Here is a 26,168-nt window from a genome sequence, read left to right as displayed (position 1 = left end):
GTATATGTGTGGATCTTGCTATGTGTGTTTGGTCTTGTCTTACACATTTATTATTTAAGTTCCATGATCAATACAGTTGTTTTTATGTTCTTTAGAAATTAACATAATACTGGAAAAAGCAGTGCCTTTTTACTTCTCAAAGGATTTCCTGCTAGTTGTTCTTTTATACCTACAGATATGTGAATTATGTGTATTAATCCATAAAGAATAACACATTTAAATGACTTACTTTATTTTCTAAATACAGTCTAGTACTGGCCCTCCGGTAACAGTTGAAATGGAGCAATGGGAGGTTTCGACTTCTTTAGGACCCACAGAAGCCAAAGAGAACACCTCCTCACAGATAGGTATGTGGCCTCAATAAAGAAAAAATGCATTGCTTCATTAGAATCTAAAATGGTTCAAGATAATGTTTTTTAGCAAATGTAATTTAAGGGTGCATTTATAGTTTCAGTACACTTGCCCGATACAATCTGTCCTGCTATAAACCTGTGATTTTCTCACAGTTAACAGGTCTTGTGAGAATCTGGAATGCTACATGGTTCTCACCAAGGCCGAGAAGACAGCCATCGGCTCTATCTGTTTCCTGGCAGGTCCTATCACTCTGCTGGAAAACGCTCTCGTGTTGGGAGTGATCGCTGCAACAGCCTCCCTCCGGCAGCGGCCTTCATATCTGTTCATTGCCAGCCTTGCTTTGGCGGATGTCTTCGCCAGCTGCTTCTTCACCACCAGCTTCCTGTACTTTCACCTCTTTCGCCGTGGTGACGGTCCCACTGCCTACCTCTTCAAGTTGGGTGGTGTCACCATGGCCTTCACCAGCTCTGTGGGGAGTTTGCTGCTGACCGCTCTGGACCGTTACCTTTGCATCCAGCAGGCCTCCAGCTACAAGGTGCTGCTGACCCGCCGGCGAGCCGTGCTGAGCCTGCTGATCCTCTGGAGCGCCACCACTTTTATCTCCTTCTTGCCGCTGATGGGTTGGAGGTGTCCCACAGGGCTTACTCCGCCCTGCTCACGCCTGTTTCCCTACATCAACCAGGGCTATCTGGCCTGCTGGACCAGCTTCACACTGGTGCTTCTGGCTCTCATTCTGTGTGCTTATGCTCTCATCCTGTGGAAGGCCCACCGCCATGAGTCCTCTATGACCAGCCTCCAGGGAGCAGCGGGGACAGGACAGGCCCGCATGAGGATGGATATCCGGCTGGCACGTACCTTTGGCCTGATCCTACTCATACTGGTGAGCTGCTGGCTGCCCGCACTCTCCTTCATGTTAGCTGATGTCTCTGTGGTCCTGACTCGCACCCAACAGAGAGCGTTTGCCTTTTGCAGCACTCTCTGCTTGGTCAACTCTGCAGTCAACCCACTGCTATATGCATTGCGCTGTCGAGAGCTAAGAGTCGCTCTGCTGCAGTTGCTGCAAAGGCTGTGTGAGATTGTAAGGTGTAGAAAATCTACAGAGGCTTTAACCCCAGGATTACCCTCCACAGAAGACAACAACTGTACTGCCATCAGTGAGGATGAGATGCCCAGGAACAGAACCACACGCCTTAACTCAATCTCAGAGATGGTGAACAATCAGCAGCCGAACATCAAACAATGATTGAAATTAAAGAGTAGTTGTACAGATAGATACGTGTTTGACATCGAATGAAGAATCAAATATGAGCAGGATTCATTCCCATCAAATTATTAGTGCTGGTATGTACTTCAAGGCTATTGTGTTCAAGGCTATTTAACAATAACTCTTGAATATTGTTAGTAGCCACATAAGTGATCCGACAGGTCAGAAATCCTATCAAATGTCGGAAACATGTTACATAATGTGTTTTACTTGTAGTTCTGAGATACACTGTGAAGACAGCTTGTAAAGAGAAGCCATTAACCTTTAAATTAGACAATTAGAACCAATCTAGTATCAGATTCCAGTGGAAATAAAGCTTATCATCTCTGGGCATTGGTTCAGGTCAGACAAAAGGTTTATTGTTATGTTGGACTGGAAGTGAGATGATGTCATGTGGCCAGCTAACCTTTAACCTTTGACTTCTCCATCTCCAATGTCAGTGCTTTAACGCTCTCACTCCTGTGACATACTGTGAACTGAAGTGCTGACTTAACTTTTGGGTTCACCACGTGGTGGAAAGGTGCATTTGTTGTGGGTATGCCTGTTTATTTTTGAGTATTTGTCCCTGAGCATGCAGGGACAGAGGACGCTGTGCGTTGCCTTATCCAATCTGCACATGAATGCCAGGACTCCACAAAAGACCCATGCACGGGGGGATTTCACACAATGTCCGCACACGTGAATCCAAGCAGTGTGCCGAGGTAAATGGAGCACATGCCGGGAGGAGAACGAGCACGAGCACCAGAACACTCTTTGCAATTGTGACAACTGGCAGCTGCAGCAGAGCACACACTGTATGACATTTCACTTAAACTCACAGGTGCACATACTAGACCGACCACGTGTTTCAACCATCAACTGATTAAAGATGATACTTGACCATACTCTATTTTGACTCCTTATATGTTTATTTTCAAGCAAATTCCACGTTTAAATCGTACTTATCTGTCATCCTTAATCATTGTCAAGTGGCAAAAAAGTCAGCAGTCTTATGTTTGCAATGATTTATAAATGTCCCGGTCTCTGTATCAATCTCCTGGCTGGGTCTTTGCTGCCAGAGGTGACATTCTAAATACTCAGCATAGATGGGAGAAGTGGGAACAAAGCAGTTTTATACATGCTGTTCCCAAAAACCAACAGTGGGGATGATCACAGGTGATATACATTTAGTTTCATTGTGTGTACAAACACAGCCCTGTAATAAAGTATACCTTCATAAAAGTGATAATGTCTTTAAAAAAAATGTTTCTTTAGAGATGCGTGATAAGATGTGTTATGCTAAGCTGAGGTGGCATTTATATTATTTTGTATAGGCCTACCCCATGTATACGAATGAAGTTATAGACCAACTATTAGAAACCCCTCTCAGTATAAAATTCAAGATCATTTTTTAAACTACAGCCTCTAAAAGTATCATGAATTTGGCAATGGGCGGATGTTATTATGTTAAACCCTACACATAATAACAAGACATAACTAAAGAAAACAGTATATACATTCATCCTCTGTCGTATTTGATGGAACAACCAATAATATGATTGCTCATTGTCTTTACGAGGAGATGCTAAAATGCTACTTTAAATGATATTGCTGAATACTAGCAGTTCCATTTAAGATACTCAAGATGCAAGCTGAAATAAATACTGCATAAGATTATCCTGGCTGCATGTTTAGTTCTTTGCATAGGTTATGTGATAACAATAAGGACTGCATAAGACTTTGTTTTGTTTGTATTAACCTCCATGTATTATGCATTTAAAAAGTCAGGATACTCCTGTAAAAGGGATTTTTAATCCCAGTGAGACCGTTATCATCACATGGGAAATTTAGTGCACATAAAACAAACTGTCACATCAAGATGCACACCCAGTGGTGGAGACTGCAGCATATATAAATTGATGGGTGATTCAGTTCTGGACATTGCTTGTTTCAATGGGTTACTCAAAACAAGAGACTGGTGAATGTGTGACTGATTTTGGGTGCATGTGATACAACAGGTGTGAAATGGAGCAATGTAGCTGATAAAACAAAGCAAGACAAGAACAGAAAATAATCTCTAGAGTACATACAAGTACAGTTCCTATTTTTCAGGCACAGTGTATAGTGTGGCCGATAACTTTGCTGCTCAGGGACTCTATTCTAAGTCATTATTACCATGCAGCAATTGCGTTAAGTTTGCAAACACAATGGGAAAATACAATGGGAAGCCTGTTACTAGTTAACAGCCAGTAAATATATAAAATCTGCCGCTTTCTGAAGGAGATTAAATAGTAAAATCACCCTGGAGTTCATTTTTAATCTACTTGATTTACCTGACCTCCACCACCAGACGTCTCGTGAACCTTCAATTTGAGTTCAACGGAAACTAAAGCCATCAACAACAATAATAGGGTTAGGTGGCAAGAAATCGTAGCGTAAAGACTGTTAAAGAGAAAAGAAATTGCCAATTGATTCAAGTATGTATTACTAATAGAGTTAAGAAATACGTTTGGGTAAGAATGACGATTCAAATCAGTGAAATATACAACAAAATATGTTATAAATATTAGACAACACCCCTCTTTTCCTCAATGGTACGGTCTGCCATTGTGACGTTTTAAAAATTCAGCAGGCACGGTCGGCAGTTGGCTTACTACTCAGAGAAGAAAATCCGTTGTTGTGGAGAGGAAGAAAGGCTCAAGAAAAATCGGGCAACGTTTAACGTACAAAACCACGAGCGACAAAAAAAAACAGTTTTGCGGGTCGTTTTTCCTCCAACTTACTTTTCCAATTTTCTTTAGCTAACAACATGGCTTGTGGGGCAACATTAAAGCGGTCGATGGAGTTTGAGGCCCTCCTCAGTCCCCAGTCTCCCAAGCGGAGAAGGTGCAACCCTCTACCGGGGACTACTGGCACTCCGTCGCCGCAAAGATGCAACCTCCGTCCTCCAATCGACAGCCCAACGCACTCGATGTCTCCTCCGGCCATAGGAGGAGGCGAACACAGGCTCACCCCAGGTATGAAATTGAAACAGATTTTTACGTTTTTTTCCTGGGTGGGTGTCATGGGGGAGGGGGTTTGGGTGGAGTGGACTGGAAGGGATAGCTAGCTAACGTCAATTGAGAGAATCTGAATGGGGGTTGGAGGCTACACGTTAGCTTAGCTTAGCGAAGCTAACGCCAGGAAGGGGAAACGTCGGCGCCAAGTTACCGACACAGATCATTTTTACAAATCATAATAAATCAGTGGATTCACAAAAATAGAGGTGCCTCTATAGGTATTCGTCGGTGGCACCTTGCCAGCTCTTTGTATTGTTGCATAGTTGAGTGAATTAGCCTAAAGCTAATGCTGAGCTGCCCATGAAATTATTAGCTTCAAAGTTCTCTGCATAGCTAACGTTGAATCAAATAACGTTACTATTTCTAGCATGGGACAAATTGAATATAGTTAGCTTGTATGACTGACTCAGATTTGCCAGTACAATCTGCAGCTATATTATAGACTATCGTGGCCATTACATCTGTTCATATATTCATTTAAACCATGTATTTGAAAACTGGAAGGACTTTAAACAAAAGACCCTGCTCGTTCTTTAACACATGGGTGACAATCTCGCCTGAGAAGACAAATGGCATCACAGCAGCAGGCACATCATGGCAGGCTGTTAATTAGGAGCTGCCTGGCTAATGTTCCTTGGCTTTAGTACCACAATTGTCTTTCATTTAGGTGGGGGTTAATACCATTATGCACCACAGCCATTTCGGGGCCTGTAGGACATTGTTCATTTCCTTTTTATGTCTGTCATCTACTCTCCCTTTTGACTTGAAAAGCTCCGCTGTGAGCATTGGACGGGTGTGGGGCACACTGGTAGACACAAGATAATTACCTAGATGTCTGCACTGCGATCCAGTGAGGCTTATTGCATGTGCCAGGCACTCAGATATGGGCAGCGTGATACCAGTGAGGCCTAATCCTTACGCTTTTTGAATGTTAATTAAAAAAAAAAGCTTGATGTCATTGAATTTATTTTATCACATCACTGCTGGGAAATGAGAGGATTACAAGATGGAGACCGCTGTACTACCTGTGCTAAGCCGTGCTGTTAACTCGTAGATTGTCATCATGTGCTTCCCAGTGGTTATAAATCCATTTCCTATAGTTCAGCCTATTATAAAGCACAGGGTTACTTATAGTGCTATTCAGCCCCCCTGTTGCGATGAAGTGTACTGCCTTCCATCTTGCCACGAAGTATTGAAAGTGAAGAAATCTGAAATGCACGGATGCATTCCTCATAAACAGTTTTTATTGGCACTGCTTGGAGAAGAAGCTTTTTGATAGAGTGATCCAGGGGTTTATGTTTCCTTTGTGTGTTGAGCCACTTAACCGCTGTTAAACCTGTTCACTGGGGGTTAAATCTCCTTATTTCTTTCACATAACATAATTATCTAAGGCTGGGCACATATGTTATTCCTCTATAGTTCTGTGCATCTTCACTTAGGTCTCAGGTGACGTTATTCATGGTCCATTTACCTGTGGGGGAGGTGAATATTAACTTGCTACCTGATAAGTGAAATCAGAGTCGGCTTTATTGGCCCTGGATGCGTTCGCATATAAAAACAAGGACATTAAAGACAACAAAGTAGAACAGAGAAACTAAGCATTAATATTTAACTACTATGTACAGAATGTATATGAACATCAACAATGACAATGGATTTGGGATATTAGTGAAATGTGAGCTATTAGTGATTTTTTTTTTTCATTGAAACAATAAACCAACAAGGACACACCTACCCAATTTTGCAATTGCCAGCTGCGTCACTTATTAAGACAAAGGTCAAATTATCTCACTCTCTGTTGTTCCTGTTTTTTTTTGCACTGTAAGAAAAAATGTGCTTCATGGTGCATATCATTGTAAGATGATGATGTGGTGGGCGGTGCACACATCCCTCCTCTTAGGTGAGGGCATTGACACACACGGCTGTAGGTGATGATGGAGACGGCTTCACAGCTGGCTTCCTGTGAAATGCAAGCGTTTCGGCTTCTGGTGAATTGTGTAATTGTCATGCTGGTAAGCAAAAGATTTATAGTGATGAAGAGGTGTTTTGTTTCTGAGAAGGGAGAGGGCTGTTCCTTCCAGTTGCAGATGCCTGGAGGTGAAGACGCATTTTCATGCCCCCGTTATTGCTCACATCATTTACACAGCCTGACTTGCTTATTATGGTTGCCTTACAGAGTAGTAGTCATAGTGGAGCTATGTTTATGTTAATAAAAAAGAAAATGAATCATATCAGTTTTTTCCAGGTCTGTTCTGACGTTGCTTATTTAGCCTGAACCGTATGTTAAGAATCCAACAGGCCTCTTGGGTGTTCCAGTTCTTTCCGAGTTTGTCTGCTTAGCATGAGCTCCAGATAGCGGGTAATCTACTCCCCTTCACCCAGAAGAAGGCCCCCTTATGGGACGGTGTCGCAAAGCATGCCTCTCTGCTGCGGTTTGCCAAGTGAAAGCAGTTTTGTATTTGGCGAAAGGTCAGCTGTCATCCCTCCCACCCGTCTATACCCACACATGCTTTCCAGCTATTCAGGTTTGCTTGTGGTGTGCAAGGCTGTGTGTGTGCAGGGATCCGACCCTGTCGAGGTATCTTTAGGTAATAATGTCATAATGTAGATAGGATCACTCACTCCATTCTCTTCTGTCTCATTCTTGTGCTGCTAGTCTAGTCTGGTGCTTTGCTAAAATCCCCCCTCAGATGACAGATGAGGCTGGACTGGTACGACCAAACTGCATTCTGGGTAGAAAAGCGGGCAGGTCATAGTTCAGGCGTGAAACCATGGTCAGACTGCAAGACTGCTCGCATATCCTGGGCTAAAGATGGCCGGCTGTCTGCTCAGGAAGCTCTTTGTTCAGAAGATTTTACTTTTAAAATGATTAGAAGTCACACTTTAGTGTTTTGCTGTGTGTCCCAAATGCATTGAGGAATTTTGTATTTAACTTCTACGAAGTTGTACCTTGCGAGTACGCTCTGGTCCGTACATTTTGTCATCAGAGGGTGTGCGTGTCGGCTCTGTGCGGACGTCCCAAGTACCGACAATTGAGTTGTGACCTCGCTGATCTGTCCAGACTTTGAAAACGATCTACTGCGCATTGGGCTTGCTATCATTTTACGATGTAATGTCAGATTTATTCCTTTAAAAACAATTCATTAATTTGCGAATTCCCATGTCTGCTTTTTTTTTTCAAACCATTAGTGGTCACTTACATTCTTTACTGCAGGAGGGCAACTTCTACTGACCCGCAATACATCACAAGCTACTACCTGGCAGTTCGGACATTCGAAACCCCTACACACACACACACACTATTCGTTAGCATTGGAGGGTGAAAGGAAATGAGTCAGCTTTGTTTTCTCTCCACCACCACCACCACAGCCAATCTATCTGGCCGATCTCATGTGGTATTCACTGTTTGGTCTGTGCCTAAGCCTTTTAGCCGAGGCTTTCTCCTCTGTGTTCCTCCGGCTCTCCCGGAAGTCTCTGTGATTGATTGCTTGGCCTGGTTGTGGCAGGGTCATTGTTGCCAAGCAACGCCCACAGTTGAGCTACTAGTAGTTGGCAGAGCTGGAAGTGAGGAGAGGGCTTCTCACTCGTTAGGCCGCTGTACCGAGGAATAGTGTTCTCTAACATTGGACCCATGCATTTGAGACTACTGTCACAGTTTTATCTCAACGGCTGTGGCTTCAACCGTCGGTCTTGTTGTCAGTGTTCAGCAACTCAAGTCTCGTAACTGTAGTACTATCAAAAGAGTGGTTACACTCATATATTGTCTTTTCCAATTAGTTAATACATTATAAACCTCTGTAGTATAGACTATTTAAATTGGTCATTGGTTAGTCTCTATGATGTCAGAATCAAAATTCACGTCTTCACACGTTTGTTTCGCCAGACCTACATTTAGAAGCCCAATGTCGTGTACGATGATTTAAAATGGAGTGAATCCTCACCTGTGAAACTGGGATCTGTGAATATTTGGCATTTGTCCTCAAGAAATGACCTACATTTTAAATTGATTATCATAATGACCTAAATCCATTTTCTGTGGGTTGAAGACATGTCTTTATTACAAGTGAAAGGCCCCGTGGTGTTTCAATAAACAGCCTGTCAGATTAGGGTCCAGTATTGTTGATTTTGGAAGGTTTCAGAGGCCACATACAGCCAGAGGAGGGGTTCAAAAGTGACCACATATTTTGTGCACATTAATAAAAACATTTCTGTAAATGCGCCAAAGTTGTATATATATTGACGCTTTACAATGTGTGCGCACACAATGAAAAAAGTGAGAATATTAATATACGTAGTATCATCACTCAGGAGACTCTTATACATTGTCAAGTACTAACAAGACATGCCACACAGAGGCTCTCAAAGTCAACAAACGCACACGGCAAATAAAATATGATCTCACCATCCATCCAAGCTCACTGATGAGCAGGCTGAAGTGGCAGCATGGCTTCTAGCCCCCTCCACCCAAGATAAATGAGGCACGGTGCTCCAGATAGAGGCGCAGCATGTATAGAGACTTCACCTCCTGTGTGGACTGAGTGAGATAAAGTCCCGCCTAAACATTTGCTTATCAGCACTCTTTGAGGCCATGGTGTTTTTCTAATATTTTTTCCCATGACTTTTTTTGAACTTTAAGCTTTATAATTAGATATATGTGTGTGCTGGCTGTGACCCAGGTTAAGCTGTTACAGCAGCTGCAGCGTGGGCTTTATCCTAAGGAGGACATATTTGAGATGATAAAGAGACAGACACTTTCTCGACACGTCAATGTGTACCTACAGTACTTGTATTACCTTTACTTTATTTAAGTCTGTACCTGTGATACATGTTGAAGTATAAATTCTAAGGCTCATAATGATCATTTTGGCTTTTTCATGACATGATACTGTCTGCTTGATGTTGATCTGGTTTGATTCTGTCAACATTACATAAACTGTGAACTGCAGACCCGAGTCAACACGCACATCTTTGATGTTTTGAGCTTCCATGATAGCACCAGCAGTACACTTGAAGTGAAATTGAGATCAGTGTGTCATCACAGGCAATATGTTAGCGGTTAGCGGTATAAAACAAGCGGTTGTTGCAGTGTGCAAATCCAATTCTCAGAGAGCCTCTACGCTGCCCTCCCCATACTGCGACCTGATATGGGTTAACTGTGTCATGTTGTTGCTGTTGTGCTTTTTAGATGTGGGCTCAGGTGCCATTTTCCAGTTGGATTACTGTCTGTTGATTAAATGATTGTGACAACGCAGGCACTTTGGAAAGAACACCATCCTACACGATCATTGTAAAACTCAGAAACATAAAGGATATGGAAGTTTTCTGTACATACTACTTGTAATGCAGATGGTCTTGAATACTTATTGAATTGGTAATTATATGAATTAGCATGATTTATGAGGGTTAGTGCTTAAACAGTGCGTAGCTGGCCAGTATGGCTAGCAGCTCTGGTTATCATGTTGATCTCATACTGAGACACGTAATGTTTGACATCGTTTGCTTTTGACAGTCTTTATTATCACGCCGATCTTTTCACACAAATCTGTTTGTTTTCTTCCTTCCACCAAAACCTCAAGAGTCCACACAACCACTAAGTAAGCCTCAGAAGAATGAGAGGCTTCTACTCTGTTACAGCTCAGTGAAGAACGCTGATTTGTGTTGAAGCCTTAATGTGAGCCTTCTCACCAGCTGTGGTGATGCCGACGTCATAAATAACTTTTGGAAGAGAAGTGAAAGTGATCAAGTCACAAGACGAAAAAAGTTTCTCTTTCAGTAAGCTGTGTGTTTGTTACAGCTGTAGTAGGTATGTCACTCATGTCAGTCTGTCACGCCTCTACTTCCTGTTGATGGTTGTATTTTGGAACCCGTGTTAGGTATGAAACGACACAGGAAGTGAGTTTAGCTTTAGTTTGTCTTCAGAGTGGATGATTACGCCTTCCTGTAATAGTCCTAATTAAAGCTGGAATACATCCAGCATTGTTTTGATTGTGGTTGTGGTGGGCGCAGTTTTAAAAAGAACACACATTAAAGATCAAACTAATGAAAGTACTGATTAATTCCTGTAATGAATCTCTGTTATATCACTGTTGATAACTACTACGACTGGATAGATTCATAATTCCTTTTCACGTTTCAAAATAGAGACTTAAACGGCACATTATACATTTAAAAACCTGTAAATTTCATCACAAAAAGCTAAAGTTTCAGTAATAACACTGGTGCTGACATCCAAGCAACAAAGTGAGAAAGTCTGGATTGCGTTTGCTTTGGAAGCCCATTGGGAGCACCGCCTCACAACCGCCAAAAGGGTTGAAAAACAATGTGTGCCGACTTAATTTTTTTGGGGCGTCCTCTGTCCTGGTTTAAACAGTTTGTGTCCTTGTTTCCGTCTTGCTCCCTACAGAGCAGATCTTCCAGAACCTCCGTCAGGAGTACAGCCGGATCCAGAGGCGGCGGCAGCTGGAAGGGGCCTTCAACCAGACCGAGGCCTGTAGCTCCAGTTCCTCCCTCAACGCTCCCAGCTCCCCACCAGGTAGGAGCATTTAGGGTTGACCGTGCACACACACACACACACTCACTCACTCACACACAAGCTTTATGGCTTTTACTCCAGAGGCCATGGTCATGTACGGCTCTAATGGGTACAGCATGGCACTATTAGTGCCAGTTTATGGATGTTCTCCAGACTAACATGCTTAACATGCGTGTGTTTTTGTGATGGCAGTTATCTAGGTCTGACTGCCCAATTATATTACATTTTAGTCAATGTTTAGATTATTTTAGATCTGTTCACAGCTGTAGGAGGGTATTGTACTTCTGCTACACGGGTGATTTAAATAACATGTCTGCTTTGTTTTGTTCTGGTTAGCAAGTCCTTGAAGTGACAGCAGAAAACCATCCAAAAACCCCCTTTTTAAGCCTAATCTTTGTAACGGTTAGGAATGATAAGGTCATTCGTTCTGCAAGGCCTGCCAAAAGACCCTTGGCTTGGACCTGCATGACCAACTCGAGTCTAAAGAGGCAGGCTACTGCTGCTCATCAAAACAATCACAAGGGCAGAGGAATTGTGATTCCAGATGTGAGTTTGTGAAAGATTTATAGTTGTTTGTGCCAAATCTAGCCCACTCCTGAAATGGAGATGTCTCTCTCACCCGAGTTCAGTAATATCCTGTTGAGCTTCCTGAAAAGTCGGCTTTCGTTCCCTCAGAATAGTGAATGTTTTCAGATGGAACTACAAATACATTGTACTTTCATGCTTCATCATATTATCTACAAAGATATGATACAATATTTTCTTTGTGAACACATTAATAAATATAGATGTCTTATGGGTAAATGTCTAAAATCACGTATTTCTTTTCCAAAATGTCCGTCCATATAGGCATAACTTTATGCTCTACTCGAGTTATTCACTGAAAAAAACGTTGATAATGAGTTGCTACCCTGGCACCGGAAATGCGTGTAGATTGTGGTGGATTCAGTTTGTTTCAGTCCATCTTTTGTTTACACGTGTGCCCATCCTAGAATAGAAAATGGAACATAATTTATCATTTATATTGCCGAACATGGTGCTTTTGCTGCTCTTCGGGAACAAACTTGTGGTGTTGCAGTTTGGGTGCGGGATGTAATCCCCGCCCCGGGCCTTTAGGCTCCAGCGTTTTCCTCCTAATCACTCTGCAGGATGGTCTCGTAGATCACGCCGACTGTACCGTTACCAACCCGGCCTCTTTCTGCCTCTGAGAGGCGGCCATTAAACCTTCATCCGCGCTCTGCCATCCTCTCCTGTGATTTACAAACATTTTAGTCTGAACGGCTTACAGCAGAACCTCAAAGACCACTGGGTAGAGGATCACCTCGCTAAAGCTGGCTCCATTTGCACTGTGACAGCAGCATTGTGGGGGGGGGGGGGAGAGAGGGCTCACATTAGTGCTGCATGACCCCGTGGGCTGACGGAGGGGAGGGACGACAAAGAGCAAAGCTGTAAATTTGCACCTGGCCGAGCACCTATTTCTGGAGAGAGGACATTTCTGTCTGCGTGACTCATCGCTGCGCCGCAGATGTGACGGAATCGGCCTTTTTTTTTTTTTAATTCACAGCCGATCTGATCTTGTGTTTCTCAGGTGCCTCAAGGAAGGACCAGCCCTCGTTTACACTGAAGCAGGTGAGCTACCTGTGTGAGCGGCTGCTTAAAGACCACGAGGAGAAGATCCGGGAGGAGTACGAACAGATTCTTAACACAAAACTCGCAGGTAATAAACATCGCTCAAAGAAAATATAAAACCGCAGCAGTCACTATTCATCTGAACCGTTTTACAGTCTGTCGGTGAAGTACAGTAGAAGCATCCTGCCCCCTCCCTTATGCGTATGTTTTCTTTTCATAACTGATAACGTCTGCAGCGCTGGCATCCGAACAGAGTTTACTTGTACTTCTAGATGCCACGGCTGTAAACGGGGAAACGAGTGGAATAAAGATGATAGAATTTTGGCAGCTGGAGCCAAACTGTATTTACCCAGATTACGTCCACAATAAGTCTCTAACACATGCTGAGAATCGGCAGTCTTACTAGATGTCTGCTGCGATGCACAGCTGTGTAGTTTGCTTCCTGAAAAGAGGACAAAGAAGAAGAGATTTAGCAGTTTTCCTGTTCAGTGTCGGCAGAGAAAACTACAGCACGCTTCCTCACCGTTTGAATCTTCTTCTCGTTCCAGAACAATATGAATCTTTTGTGAAATTCACACAAGACCAGATCATGCGAAGATACGGAGCCCGGCCTGCTAGTTGTAAGTATCCTAAACCACCGTTTCCATTTCTCTGTTTGATCTGTGTTGTTGTGAGTAAGAAGGGTTGAACTGACTGTCGTCTGTGTTTCAGATGTCTCTTGAACTCACCGTGATGAGATCCCAGCTCCCTCACTAGACGGCTGCTCTTCTACTGCCCCCCTCCCCTCCCCCTCCCTCCTTCCAGTTGATTTTCATTTTATTTCCCTCTCCCAACCCCCCCATTTTAAACTGTTTGGGTGCCATGGTTTATCCTCTTTTTAATCCACATGTTGATTTCTTACTTCAAAACTATTGCTGCTGGCCAAAAGTTAAAAGAATCTGAAAGATGTATGAAACCCCCCCCCCCCCCCCCCCCCCACACCCCCCTTTTTTTTTTTTTTGTCTCTCAAAATCCTGACTAAAGCAGATCTGTGTCAAATCTCTTGCCGGCGCTGTAGAAAAATGCTTTTTTGGCTCATGTGATCATTCTGTATAATCTTCCAGCAGCTGTATTTAATGGCTCCTGCTTCTCACATTGTCCCCCCCCCCCCCTCACCCCTCACAACTCTTTACCTGAGAATGTGGATTTTTCTCCCTTTTGAAAAAAATAAAAGTTCTGTGATTCAAATCTGTTGTCTGAGATGTGTTTCTAGTGATATGTAGTTCTATGGTCCTCTCACACGGTCGTCTCAGCAGTTAAAGATGGCCCAGTTGAATTGTGGATGTTTCCATTTTTCCCCCCCCGAGCACCTAAAAGACGTCTCATCCATGTCGGTTTAAGAGGTCAATTTAATCCAGACAATCTCAGCTAGAGCTGAAGCCGGTGCTTTTCGTGTTGAAATCATTCCATGAAGTAGCTGTAATGATCATAAGCAAGTAGTTTTAAAGAAATTGTTCTCTCAAAGGGATTATATTATATCATTTTGATTTAAATATTTAGTTGTGTATTGTTGTGTATTGAAGAAATGACAATACCATGAATAATTAGCACTCTCAGGGTGATTAATAAATGCTGTTAAATCACCTGCTGATGACAGAGGAAAAAAACCATTTTATTCATGAATAAATGGGAGGCTGCATTTAAAAGTATCAACCTCCAATATAAACATTGAACACCGTTCCTTTGTTCTTGATTGTGGACTCTACCTCCACCGTGTGGTTCATGTAAGTCAATGCAACATCTATATCAAACTAGGGGGGTAGGATGAGAGCTGATCTAGATAATGTGTCGGTGACGTCACCGATCCCCAGGTGTGGCACGGGGAAGCAGGTAGACTGTTTGTTGTCGCGCGCGCAGTTTGCAGCAATCAGGATTCGCGGTGTTTTCTGTGAAACTCACCTGTAAGTTGAGCTGAAGAGGGAATCACGAGTGGATCGTCTGAACGGAGGAAGGAAGCTTGTTGCAGGAAAAAGCAATGAAAGGTCTATAATTATCTCCAAGTGGCTTTTTCTTCTTCTGCGGATCCCTCTGCGACGGTCGGGCTGAAGGAGAAGGGACTGCGCGGGTTGTCTAAGAACATGGAGGAATGGTGTTGACCACCTTATCTTTGCGTATTTTCAACTCTATCACTGTATATGAACTTATGCACGCTTCAGCTCACAAATTAAGCTGTTTGAGTTAGATTAGTGGAATCGATATTTCTGCGTTTGGGACCGCGTGGAGCCATTTGCACTCTTCCTGTTGAATATTTAGGTGAGTAAAGGCCAACGTTAAGGCGTTCATTCAAAACTAATTATAGGAAACGTAACAATTTGGGAGCCCAACTACAATTTACATGAAGTTGTCAGGAATAGTTTTTGTGTAAACCATTTGTCATGAGCAACGCCCAGTAAACAGGAAACGCTAATTATCATACTGCTGTAACTGTAACTGCCGTCCAGTACTGTTACTGCATTATCTATCAGCGTCTGTCCAATCACATTTCTGTGATTATTATTACAAAACATATATAGTCAAGTCTCAGTGTTAAAAGAATAAGTAACACTACTTCAGGTTTAGTGTCTAGTGTTAGACTAAACTAAACTAAAGCTCACTATCAAATATATGCATTACTAGTATTTTAAAATCATGTAAACCTTGTACTACACTGTTTACATTGTAGTACTCTTTCACTCTGGGGTCTGACAGTGACAGTTGTAGACAATTTAAAATACAAGTGCAGATGTGTAGATGTGTTTTAGTTTGTTGTCAGTGGAGCTGCAATAATCAGTCAATAGTAGTATTTTCATAATATAATTATATTAGGATGCCAAATATTTGATTTTCACTTTTTTTTTTTTAACTGAATATCTTTTGGGTTTTGGACAAAACGTGAATTTTTTATTCATACACAGAATGATTAATCCTACTGAAAATAAGCTGTTAGTTGCAGCTCTAGTTATCTAGTTATGTCCATTTCTAGGACAGAAGTACTCGAGAGGTTAGCCTGTGATAGATTTGTATTTATTTATGATTGACTTCTAGGCACTTTAAATCATGAGAGAAGTCATTGGTGTGTTTGAATATCAAGGATCAAAATCCTCCATCACAGTAAATGTCATTTTATACCTCAATAGTTGCCAGTTTATTAGGTACACCTAGCTAAAACTGATGCACTTTCATACAACTGGCCTTGCGATAAATCCTTCCTTCATGAAGGCTATAATGAGTTTTTGTTGAAGCTGTACGAGAGAGGTGTTGATTCATCTTTGTGGTTGATGTGGAGGCTGTCATTTCAACCCAACCATTACTGTTTAATCTTCTGTGGAGCAGTGATGGAGGACATCGACCTCGAGCAGCAGGAGCCGTTACCGGTGGACCGAGACGGGCGAGTGTTCGGGAGTGCAGCCGACCAGCCCGACGGTGTCAGACGGGTGGGATGCTGCGAGAAGTTCCAGCGGTTTGTCTCCAGATGGATGCTTCCAGAAGACTCCCGCAGCAAGTACCTGGAACGGGCCAACTGCTGCCCGCCCCCCATCTTCATCATCCTCATCAGTATTGCAGAGGTAGCTGTTTGCCCTGAGTGTACACGACACACATATTGCAGGAGCACTGGTACGATCAGTATGGATTCTGTGATCTAGTTATACATGCAGCCTACATTTGTGTTATATGCTGCCAGGGTTAATTACTGTATAGATTTGCTGCGATTGTATGTTGGGGAGCAGATACTGAGGTGAAGTCGTAGAAGCTTGGGTGGGATATTTTTGAAATGGGACTTTTAGGAAATCAATTGACTTTTGATTGGAAATTTGTGGTTTTCACATATCGATAGTGGGACAATAATGTGGGGTTGACCATGGGTGCGTTCACAAAATGTGTACACAATTTGATAAATGATCATCAATAATATGGATCTAATGACTACGTGCGTAATAATAAATCTGTCATGCAACCCTTAAAACCAGGGAAAGACGACACGTATGCCACATTACGACAATATCTCTTCTCATATCATAATATCTAAATATTGCCCAGCCCCGGCAGTGAGCGTTCATTTTCTTCTTCTAAATGTCCCGACTCATAAAGTGCAGGCAGTGGGCATGGTGTCAATGAAAACAGCGGTTTCCACGAGTCGTCGCTTTTGGTTAGACCCGGTGCGGTTGATCCTCACTGGTGGGATTCAGAGATGCTGTTCCTGAATGTGCGAACAGAAAGCCGCTGTGTCTTTGTGACTTTTTAGATTCAGGTAAATAAAGTGTGGAATGTGGAGGATCAGTGGGTGATTTGTTGAAATAGCATGAGGTGGGGGGGAGGGGGGATGATGCTGTGACCATCTTTATTTGCTCAGCTGTTTGGGATTTAGCTTTGACCCCCATCCTGCTGCTGCTGCTGCTGCTGCCAACTTTAAAGTTTGACTTTTTATTTTTCAAATCTCGTTCTTCAAAACTAATTCTCTGCTCTTCGTCAGCTGGCAGTGTTCATCTACTACGCCGTGTGGAAGCCTCAGAAGCAGTGGGTGACCCTGGATGAAGGCATCTGGAAAAGCCCCCTGACATACAAGGCTGATAAGCGGCAGGAAGCATGGCGCTTTATCTCCTACATGTTTGTCCACGCCGGGTAAGCACGGCCGGCCCTTTTTTTAGATACCTTAATTACACCACGAAAGCTTGAGTCACATTGAGGTGTGGACGAAAACCCACAGACACGTTACAGTATCATGGCCATGAAGCTTATAATCTCTGCTGGGTTCTTTTTCTACGCTGTCAGCCGTTGCGCCTCTTCAGCGTTGCTGTGTTTGGTATATGTGTCGTCATGACTTTGACACTGTTTCTGCATTACCTCATAGTCACAGTCCCAACGGCGAGAAGCAGAGTGCTAGTAGCTTTTTACAGCGGTGCATGGAGGCCAGGCGATCGTTGCCGGCACATCTGTCAAAACACGGCCAAAGTCACGTGACGTGGCAAGCATACAGTCTGAAAATAAGATCGTGTGTACATAAGCCACAGGGCGGCAGGAAAACCAAAAATCATGACTACACAGAAGCTCACAGGAAAACTAGATTAGCAAAGAGGAACAGCGGTCACAGTCACTCACCCAACAGGATATTTGCTTCGAGGATGCGGCCGGTGATGTTCTGTATTTTCCCCCCAACAAATCCCATGAAAAGACCAAAACCAACAATAATTGGTTATTCATCTGTGCTGTGGATTCTCTTTGTTGTCCAAAAACTATTAAAAACACGACAATGAGCCGCACTGTTGCACAAGATGACATGTTCCTTTATTACAATGAACACTGTTTTTGTTGGTTTTTTGTCAGAATCTGTTTTTGGGACCTGAGGGATTTGCTTACAATATCCAAACTATAGAAAAACAGTGTTACCCTTTAAAAAGCCCTACATTGTATCGAAAGCTATGGACTTTACTGCTGGGCTACGGGTGTTTGTGATATCCTGTCCGTCCCCTGTGGGACATTTCTCCTCCACCATGAAGTAACTCCTTCTTCTTCTCTTCTCCGCCTGTCTCTAGTATCGAGCACATCGTGGGAAACCTGGTGATGCAGCTGCTGCTGGGCATCCCGCTGGAACTGGTCCACAAAGGATTTGAAGTGGGGATGATTTATCTGGCAGGCGTCCTTGCAGGTCACCTCTTATTTTCTTATTTTATTTCTTTCTTTAAATGTGGCCTCTGTGGTTACACAAGCAGCTCCAGCTAGCTGGACTTCATCTGCGTCTGTGAATGCCATCTTAACACCAACCTGTTTGTGTCGGAGTACTTTCCCGTCAGAGCTGCCACTGATTTTATCACTGATACTTCCTGTTTCCCCTCAGGCTCGTTGGCCAGCTCCATCTTTGATCCCCTCAGTGCTTTGGTGGGAGCTTCTGGGGGTGTTTATGCCCTCATAGGAGGCTACTTTATGAACGCAGTGGTGGTGAGTTCAGAGTTGAACGTCAGCATTTCAGTCTCACGTGTTTACTTTTGTTGTTTATGTGTGAGAAGAGTGTTTTAGATAGTATAACATTTGACATATTAAGAGAATTAGATCATTTTAAAGTTTTGAAAAGACTCCCGATTTTGTCTGATGTACAGAATTGAAACATTGAAAACTATTATTTCCTGGTAACTGGTGGTCCAGTTCACTGTCTACAGGTTAGCTGATAGCACAATGTGTGAACAGTACCAGCTCACTAACATTTTCTATATACATGTCATTCATTTCACAGAATTTCCGAGAGATGATTCCTGTTCTTGGAATATTTCGTATCCTCGGCATAGTGATATTCGGTATGTTCTCCTGCGTGTTTTCAACCGGTTTTGTTATTTTCTTTGAACTGCTGAGATCACACTCTTTAATAATCTTACATTTAATACTGGTTTCTTTCTCCAGTCGGCACAGATTTTGGATTTGCCTTCTACAGAAGATTCATCACAGACGAGGATGGTTTGAAGGTATGCTTTCTCCTTCCCCTGTGCAGCAGAGGACTTGAGCAGAATTAAAAAAAAAATAAAAACTTGCTCGACCTTTTCAGATCGGCTAACCTCCCCCAAGCTGACAGTGTGTGGTGATGGATGTAGTGTGCTTGTGGCTACAGGCAACATTAGCAGCTCTTGCTGGGACTTGATTATCCTCCCAGATAATACCTCTCTGTGTGAGCACGAACTAATGAACAAAGACTGAATACCAACACACATTTAACTCAAACCAGTTCTTTTTTAAAATTAGTAATCCACATTGAGAAATGGTGAGCCTTGTCCTTTGACTTCATAGTTTCAGTTTTGAATAGTATCTTCTTCCTGTGTGATGAGCCGGATTCCTTCTTCCCTCCTGCATGTCGTTATCTCCTTTCCTTTCCTCCGCTCCGACTCTTTGTTTTGGCTGTTAAACTGGTTCTGCAAGTATTTTGGGTGTGAGGTCGGATGACGGCAGTTGAGGGTCTGTGTTCTATTTAATTTGTGTAATTAGTTCCTTCAGGCTAACTCTGGAAGCTCACTTCATCTTCTCCTCTCCCAGGTGTCTTTTGTGGCCCATTTTGGAGGAATCGCGGCCGGGATGACCATCGGCTACGTTTTCTTCAGCGACTACAATAAGAAGCTAATCAAAGACCCCCGGTTCTGGCTGTGTATAGTTGGATATGTGTTGTTCTTTGTCTTTGCTGTGTGCTTTAACATCTTCCTGAGCCCAGCAGCGTAGGACCATAAAGCCGCACTCGCCGACCTTTTGTTTTGAAAAGGTAACACTAAACGCTTTAATGTGACTCACTCAGGAAGCTGTATTTTACTGATGTGCTGAAGCGTTTCAGTGAAAAGTTGCTTTTCAGTGACTTTTGTAAAAATGCACAGGGTATTTTTTTCACTATCTGATTGTCTTCTTTTTAGAGCTGAATTAGTGAGTTCGAGGGGAAGAGTGCCCCCTGCTGTTCATGTGTAACATTGCAGAAGGCATATTTTATATCTTCAGATGACGTGGAGCAAAACGTGCCTTAAACGAGCGAGTCATTTAGAAGTGAATTAAATGTTATCTGTACATTTTAATGTGTTGTCATTCATATTTTAATATTTTAGAGTTTTTAGACCTCTTTGACCTTTTTGGTTGTCAGGAAATATATGAACACACTGGTCCCATTTCATGTCATTTGTCTTTAATATAAATAAATGTTCAAACTGTTACATTGAATTCATTTTATGCATATTTTCTGTTGAATCATCAAGGATTGTTATGGAAATATGCATTAAATGTGGTGAAATATTCACCATGTGAAACAAGAAAGAGATAAACGAGTTTATAAGGAAGTCTCAGGACATGGCTTAATGCCACGTTATTGTTTCAGCCACATCCTGTTGACTAATTACACGTCGTTTTCCCGTCATGCTGATTGTTTTTCAACCTTGGAAGAACTAGTTTTACTGCAGTCTCCCGTACGATACCACAACTTTACTGTAGGGAAACTGTAGTTTAGTGTTTGTATGTTTTCTGTTTCTTAAGTCAATAAATGAGAACTTTAATATTACTGGTCTTCTACTGGTGTGAGGAGGGCATCGTGTGCAGTTTGTAATTCAGAACTAGAGCTCATGTTAGGAAATGTACTTCATTTATTTAAAACCACAGGTTAACTATGACCAGCGACCAAACAGAAACCTTCTACACTTGGTTATGCATTTCATGCTTTTTAAAAATAAAATAAAATGTTTTTTAAATATATTTTTTTGTCAAATTGAATCTGAACTTTGGCAGAAACTGATGATTTGAGTTTTTCTGATAAATATATAAATAATTAACAGTGAAAACTACATTTCCAATGGTCGTCCAATTCATTGCCAATAAGCACATAACACAGTGTGTGTACAGCGGCCTGCTGTTTGATGCTGCAGGGACTCCCTTACATGTTGTAATTGTACCTGAATGTTGACGCATGCTTTCTACAGTATGTGGAAAGTTCTATAGTTTCCAAACACAGCTCATCAATATAACTTAGTGCATCAATATTCAATTATCGTGTGCATGTTTGCCTTGACCCCGAAACAGTGTGAATGTGTATGTTGTCCTATGTAGTCCAGCAATCGAAAGATCTGATGTCACTGGACAACACTGCTGAAACACCAGGATTTCAGCTCTTCTCTCTCAAATGTAATATTTGCTAGTAAGCTATCATTGCTGTAGTGTTTTTGTATTTCTTATTGAAAATGTGTAACTTCATATTAAAGAGTTAATAAGGATCTTTCTTTAAAAGTAACTGTTTCTTAATTTGGTTTGGTAAGCCCAACGGTCCTTCAACTTATAAAACACATTGTTATATGATAATTATTTAAAACTTAACTTGCTGATGAGAACTGAAGCAAATTGTAAAGTGATGTTTTAAGACAAAAAAAAAGTAATTTGTCTGATATGGTTTCTCGACAAATATAGTTCAATAAACTACTTTAAAATTCATAAAACCACACTTGCTCCTTCTCCATCATAGAATATGTTGAATCTATGAATATATATATATATATATATATATATATATATATATATATATATATATATATATATATATATATATATATATACACTATACATCACACTGAGGCATAAATACCAGTGGCGGGCCGTGCATTTTATACCTGGGCCTTCAGTGCTGTCCTGCAGCTGAAACACCACCTAATAATCTCATAACGCCCAAGCTACCGTTATTTGTTTCTAGGGGTGTAACAATACACGTATTCGTATTAAACCGTTCGGTACGAGGCTTACGAACCGAACAATACGTTTGAATAATATTAGTGCATTTGGAAAATATAATGTTTTCGATGGACTGTGCTCATGTAGACAACGGGCTGTGACCGCTCAACCCGGAACAAAAAAAACCGAAAAAAAAGACAGCTGAGGCACCGCACTTCTGCCGCACTTCTGGGAGGCTAGGCTAAACTAGCTTAACAAACAATAACAATAAGGTGCTGCTGCTCCTTCGTCGTCGGCGGGGAGGGGGGCTGCTGCTGCTGCTGCCACATACGCTGGTGGAGGTGTGCGCGCGCGGATCGGGGAGGAGCTCCGCCGTGCGATACAGAGAGCAGAGGATATTTGTAAATTGTATCAAGTCCGACTTTTACATTTTTTTTTTTTTTGCTGGCGGATTCGCGGGCCACATAAAATGACGTGGCGGGCCGGATCCGGCCCGCGGGCCGTATGTTTGACACCCCTGACCTAGAGACACAGAGGTGAAATCTGATTGGATAAAAGCTCTACTTAAAACAAGCTGCACTGGAAGCAGAGCAACTGAGGAAGACAGTAGCTGTGCAATTAGAAAATAAGATAATGGGAAAAAGATTTCCCATTATATTTAGGGTCAAACGGTTAATATATATATATACTTCATATATATATATATATATATATATATATATATATATATATATATATATATATACTTCATATATATATATATATATATATATATATATATATCAGTGTTCACAGCCTGGGGTTGAAGTACAAGAAGGAAAATAGATTTTCCTGACTGAAAAAGGGAAAATAACATTGGGATTCTCCCAACATGTCCTCCCAGTATGACCTCCTGCACCCTTAATGTGTTTGTACCAGACTGGGTTGAATCAATCCTGATCTGCTGGGCGGAGAGAGAGGTTTGAGGTCAGAAGTGAAAAGTTCAGCTTCCTGAATCTTGTCAATCAAATATTCCCACTCTGTAAAGCTACAGAACATTTAACAAACATTTCACATCACGGGTTGTGAAGCTGCAATATCCGACTGGCCTCAGACAACAAGCATATTCATCACACTGAGGCATTTACAGGTATTTAGAATTTGGACGGTGTGTGCAGTTGGCAAGTACTCTAAACCATTGTGATAGATTTCTTGTAAATGGGATAAAATAAGGTGTCAAGCGCATGAGAACGTAATTACATCCAGAGAGGAGCAACAAAATCAAACATGATGTCGAATTGATTACTTTGCTATAGTAGAAAACTATTGATTGTACAAGGCCTGGTTGGATAGCTGACTGGTATTGATAATGTGGGGATCCCAACCACGGGGACTGTTTCTTTTTCTTTGTTTGCACATATGTAGCAATCAGACTCCAACAATTGAGTGCTAACAAATCCCAAGCATGCAGTCTGGACTTGCAAAGCATCTACTTGGCAACAGCTTAGTTATTTATACCCACACCTAATCTACACACCGGCATGAACCACAATAACATATGTTCAGTGAGTTATGTCTGCTGTTGAATGCATGCAGTATGAACAAAAAAGACAAAACCAACATCCATGACCTGCAAATATTGAGGTCGATATCAGTGTTGCAGCCCGTCATTGTGAGGCTATGATCTAAATGCATCCGGGAAGCTGTTGGTATTGACTTTCTCTGGTCAGAGTAGTGTTGGCAACCTTCCATCAACAGCTCAGTTGTTCCCTCTTTTTTTTTTTCGGCAACACTGAGGGAGAGGCGGGTCACTCGGGTTTGGGTGATGCACAGGGACTCATGTGGAGGGTGGTAACAATTTAAAGAAACTTTTTGGTGACCGCGCCAGGGCTGCATGACCCGAGGAGATTTGAGTCACCACCGGCAGTCTGTCCACGCCGCTGCAAGGTAAAGGGAACTCTGCACAGAACTCTGCCCTGGTTTATATGACGCCATAGCGGTATAGGAATGGTTTGAATGAGACACAACTGGATAGCTGACCAGCCAAGGGAACATATCACTGGATCAACAACTCTACTTTAAATATATATATTTAAATATTTTGCAAATATGTGACATTGTGCATGTTTGCTTTACAAGCTTTCGCCAAGCTGATGTTTCATTTTTCCATTTGAGAGGTACTGTAATTTGTTGATACTTCCTTTGTTACTGGGAAAACTAAATTAATATTTTCACTAGTTTTTCTGTTTTTGTTGTTGTTTTACTACAAATTGTGTTCTTTCCTGAGTTAATCTGAAAAGTTTGCTTATATTGTCAACATGCTTTTGCTGTCTGTTAAAATCTAATTTATTTATACTGCACTTCTTGTCACTTTCGTTGTACTATCACCTTCATACGACAATTTAAAACCATTTCAGCAGATTTTCTCTCCTAATTATTTCATCTCTCTCTCTCTCTGTCACTGCATGGCTTCCTACCAGTCATAATGGCAGAGTGAAGATGGGGGACTGGAACTTCCTCGGGGGGATTTTGGAGGAGGTGCACATCCATTCCACTATGGTCGGCAAGATCTGGCTCACCATCCTGTTCATCTTCCGCATGCTGGTCCTCGGCGTGGCGGCCGAGGACGTGTGGAACGACGAGCAGGCCGACTTCATATGCAACACCGAGCAGCCTGGATGCAGGAATGTGTGCTACGACCACGCTTTCCCAATCTCCCTCATCCGCTACTGGGTGCTGCAGGTCATTTTCGTGTCTTCCCCCTCGCTGGTTTACATGGGCCACGCTCTCTACAGGCTGCGGGCGCTGGAGAAGGCCCGGCAGAAGAAGAAGGCTCTGCTGCGGAAGGAGCTGGAGTTTGTCGACGTGGAGCTGGCCGAAGCCAGGAAGAGGATCGAGCGGGAGATGAAACAGCTGGATCAGGGGAAGCTGAACAAAGCTCCTCTGAGGGGCTCTCTGCTGCGTACCTACGTGGCGCACGTCTTCACCCGCTCCGTCGTGGAAGTGGCCTTCATGACGGGCCAGTACCTCCTCTATGGCTTTCAACTCCACCCGCTCTTCAAGTGTGAGCGGGACCCTTGTCCCAATGCTGTGGACTGTTACGTTTCCAGACCGACGGAGAAAAGTGTCTTCATGGTGTTCATGCAATGCATCTCTGCAATCTCCCTCTTCCTGAACATCTTGGAGATCACCCACCTGGGCTACAAGAAGATCAAAAAGGGCATCTTGGACTTCTACCCTCACTTGAGGGACGAGAGAGATGAACTCGATGAGTACTATGCCAACAGGTCTAAGAAGGAATCTGTCGCGCCAATATGCACCAGTGCACCCCGAAGGACAACGACTGCCTCTGCACCCGGTGACTACCACCTCTTGCTGGAGAGGATGCAGGGCACAGTAATGTACCCGAACCTTATCAAACCTTCAACTTGTCTACCTCTTCAGAGCGAGCTGACCACTCGGCACGATTTGGATGATTCCAGATGTTGTAACTGCGCCTTGACCACCAACGAACCCTGCTCTCCGTGCCGCGACTCCCCGATTCATCCACACAGTAAAGAGGATGGTGGCAGTGAAAGAGGGAGTTCAGAATCTCCGAAACGCACACAGAAGGCGGCTGACCCCTCCTCCGCCCCCACGCTGCCACTAAGTGCCTCGAGCAGGGGTCACGGCTCTTTCAAGTGCGCCACAATGGTGCAGGGTAAAAGCTCTGAGGCGGATTCGTGCGGGGTTGCAACAGCCAGCCGTGGAACACAGTCAAACTCAGATGGCAGACATGAGAGCCGGCCCTCCAGCCCGGAGTCACTGGATGACTCCAGCTCCGGATCCGGGCACAACCCCAGACCCCCTTCCTCCAACTGCAAAACATCAATGGCAAGTAACACAAGCAGCAGACGAGCTGCAGACCTGCAAATCTAAACTTTCACACAGTTTCCTTACAGCAACCCATGTCACAGGTGTATTGACTCAGCCGTCATATCTACGTTAAGGATTTCACACTAAACTGCCTCCAATCTGGTGAGAGTTTGCTCATATTCTGTCAGTCTAAATAACGTGAAAAGCCTAAACACCCCATTGTTAGTTCAACTAATGGAACTGACATTCATAATTGCTTTTGGTTACATCTTACAACAGAAGACTTTGTACAGTGTGTTTTATATTGTTATATATTATATATATAAAACTGTTT

General features: G+C 42.7%; 4 protein-coding genes across 4 annotated transcripts; all 4 read left to right on the top strand.

Moving 5' to 3' along the window:
* Positions 1–277: 277 nt before the first annotated feature.
* Positions 278–2,494, top strand: cnr2 (cannabinoid receptor 2; the record flags this gene model as incomplete). Its single annotated transcript, XM_079164830.1, has 2 exons — positions 278–347; positions 507–2,494. The coding sequence occupies 2 exons, from the start codon at positions 278–280 to the stop codon at positions 1,595–1,597; spliced, it is 1,161 nt and encodes a 386-aa protein (XP_079020956.1). The 3' UTR covers positions 1,598–2,494.
* A 1,763-nt stretch (positions 2,495–4,257) lies between these two features.
* akirin1 (akirin 1) lies at positions 4,258–14,000 on the top strand. The gene is made up of 5 exons (XM_079165557.1): positions 4,258–4,614; positions 11,060–11,188; positions 12,777–12,905; positions 13,366–13,437; positions 13,529–14,000. Exons 1-5 carry the CDS (start codon positions 4,407–4,409, stop codon positions 13,537–13,539), a joined length of 549 nt encoding a protein of 182 aa, XP_079021683.1. The 5' UTR covers positions 4,258–4,406; the 3' UTR covers positions 13,540–14,000.
* A 691-nt stretch (positions 14,001–14,691) lies between these two features.
* rhbdl2 (rhomboid, veinlet-like 2) lies at positions 14,692–20,846 on the top strand. The gene is made up of 8 exons (XM_079164424.1): positions 14,692–15,109; positions 16,169–16,401; positions 17,307–17,455; positions 18,367–18,479; positions 18,669–18,769; positions 19,062–19,122; positions 19,226–19,287; positions 19,850–20,846. The coding sequence occupies exons 2-8, from the start codon at positions 16,171–16,173 to the stop codon at positions 20,027–20,029; spliced, it is 897 nt and encodes a 298-aa protein (XP_079020550.1). The 5' UTR covers positions 14,692–15,109; positions 16,169–16,170; the 3' UTR covers positions 20,030–20,846.
* A 3,027-nt stretch (positions 20,847–23,873) lies between these two features.
* Positions 23,874–25,897, top strand: gja9a (gap junction protein alpha 9a; the record flags this gene model as incomplete). The annotated part of the gene is made up of 2 exons (XM_079165540.1): positions 23,874–23,926; positions 24,460–25,897. 2 exons carry the CDS (start codon positions 23,874–23,876, stop codon positions 25,895–25,897), a joined length of 1,491 nt encoding a protein of 496 aa, XP_079021666.1.
* Positions 25,898–26,168: the final 271 nt, after the last annotated feature.

This window comes from Pholis gunnellus, assembly GCF_910591455.1.
Source record: "Pholis gunnellus genome assembly, chromosome: 8".
In the NCBI taxonomy this organism is placed as follows: domain Eukaryota; kingdom Metazoa; phylum Chordata; class Actinopteri; order Perciformes; family Pholidae; genus Pholis; species Pholis gunnellus.
The sequence above is the reverse complement of the archived record's forward strand: the minus strand, read 5'-3'. Positions and strand labels throughout refer to the sequence as shown.

What these genes read in the sequence shown, in the direction of transcription:
- akirin1 (XM_079165557.1), top strand. Translation starts at nt 4,407, where the DNA reads ATGGCTTGTGGGGCAACATTAAAGCGGTCGATGGAGTTTGAGGCCCTC. An exon ending in CGAACACAGGCTCACCCCAG is followed by an intron (nt 4,615 to 11,059) that starts GTATGAAATTGA and finishes TGCTCCCTACAG; the next exon opens with AGCAGATCTTCCAGAACCTC. An exon ending in TCTTAACACAAAACTCGCAG is followed by an intron (nt 12,906 to 13,365) that starts GTAATAAACATC and finishes TTCTCGTTCCAG; the next exon opens with AACAATATGAATCTTTTGTG.
- rhbdl2 (XM_079164424.1), top strand. Translation starts at nt 16,171, where the DNA reads ATGGAGGACATCGACCTCGAGCAGCAGGAGCCGTTACCGGTGGACCGA. An exon ending in TCTGGCAGGCGTCCTTGCAG is followed by an intron (nt 18,480 to 18,668) that starts GTCACCTCTTAT and finishes GTTTCCCCTCAG; the next exon opens with GCTCGTTGGCCAGCTCCATC. An exon ending in ACTTTATGAACGCAGTGGTG is followed by an intron (nt 18,770 to 19,061) that starts GTGAGTTCAGAG and finishes TTCATTTCACAG; the next exon opens with AATTTCCGAGAGATGATTCC.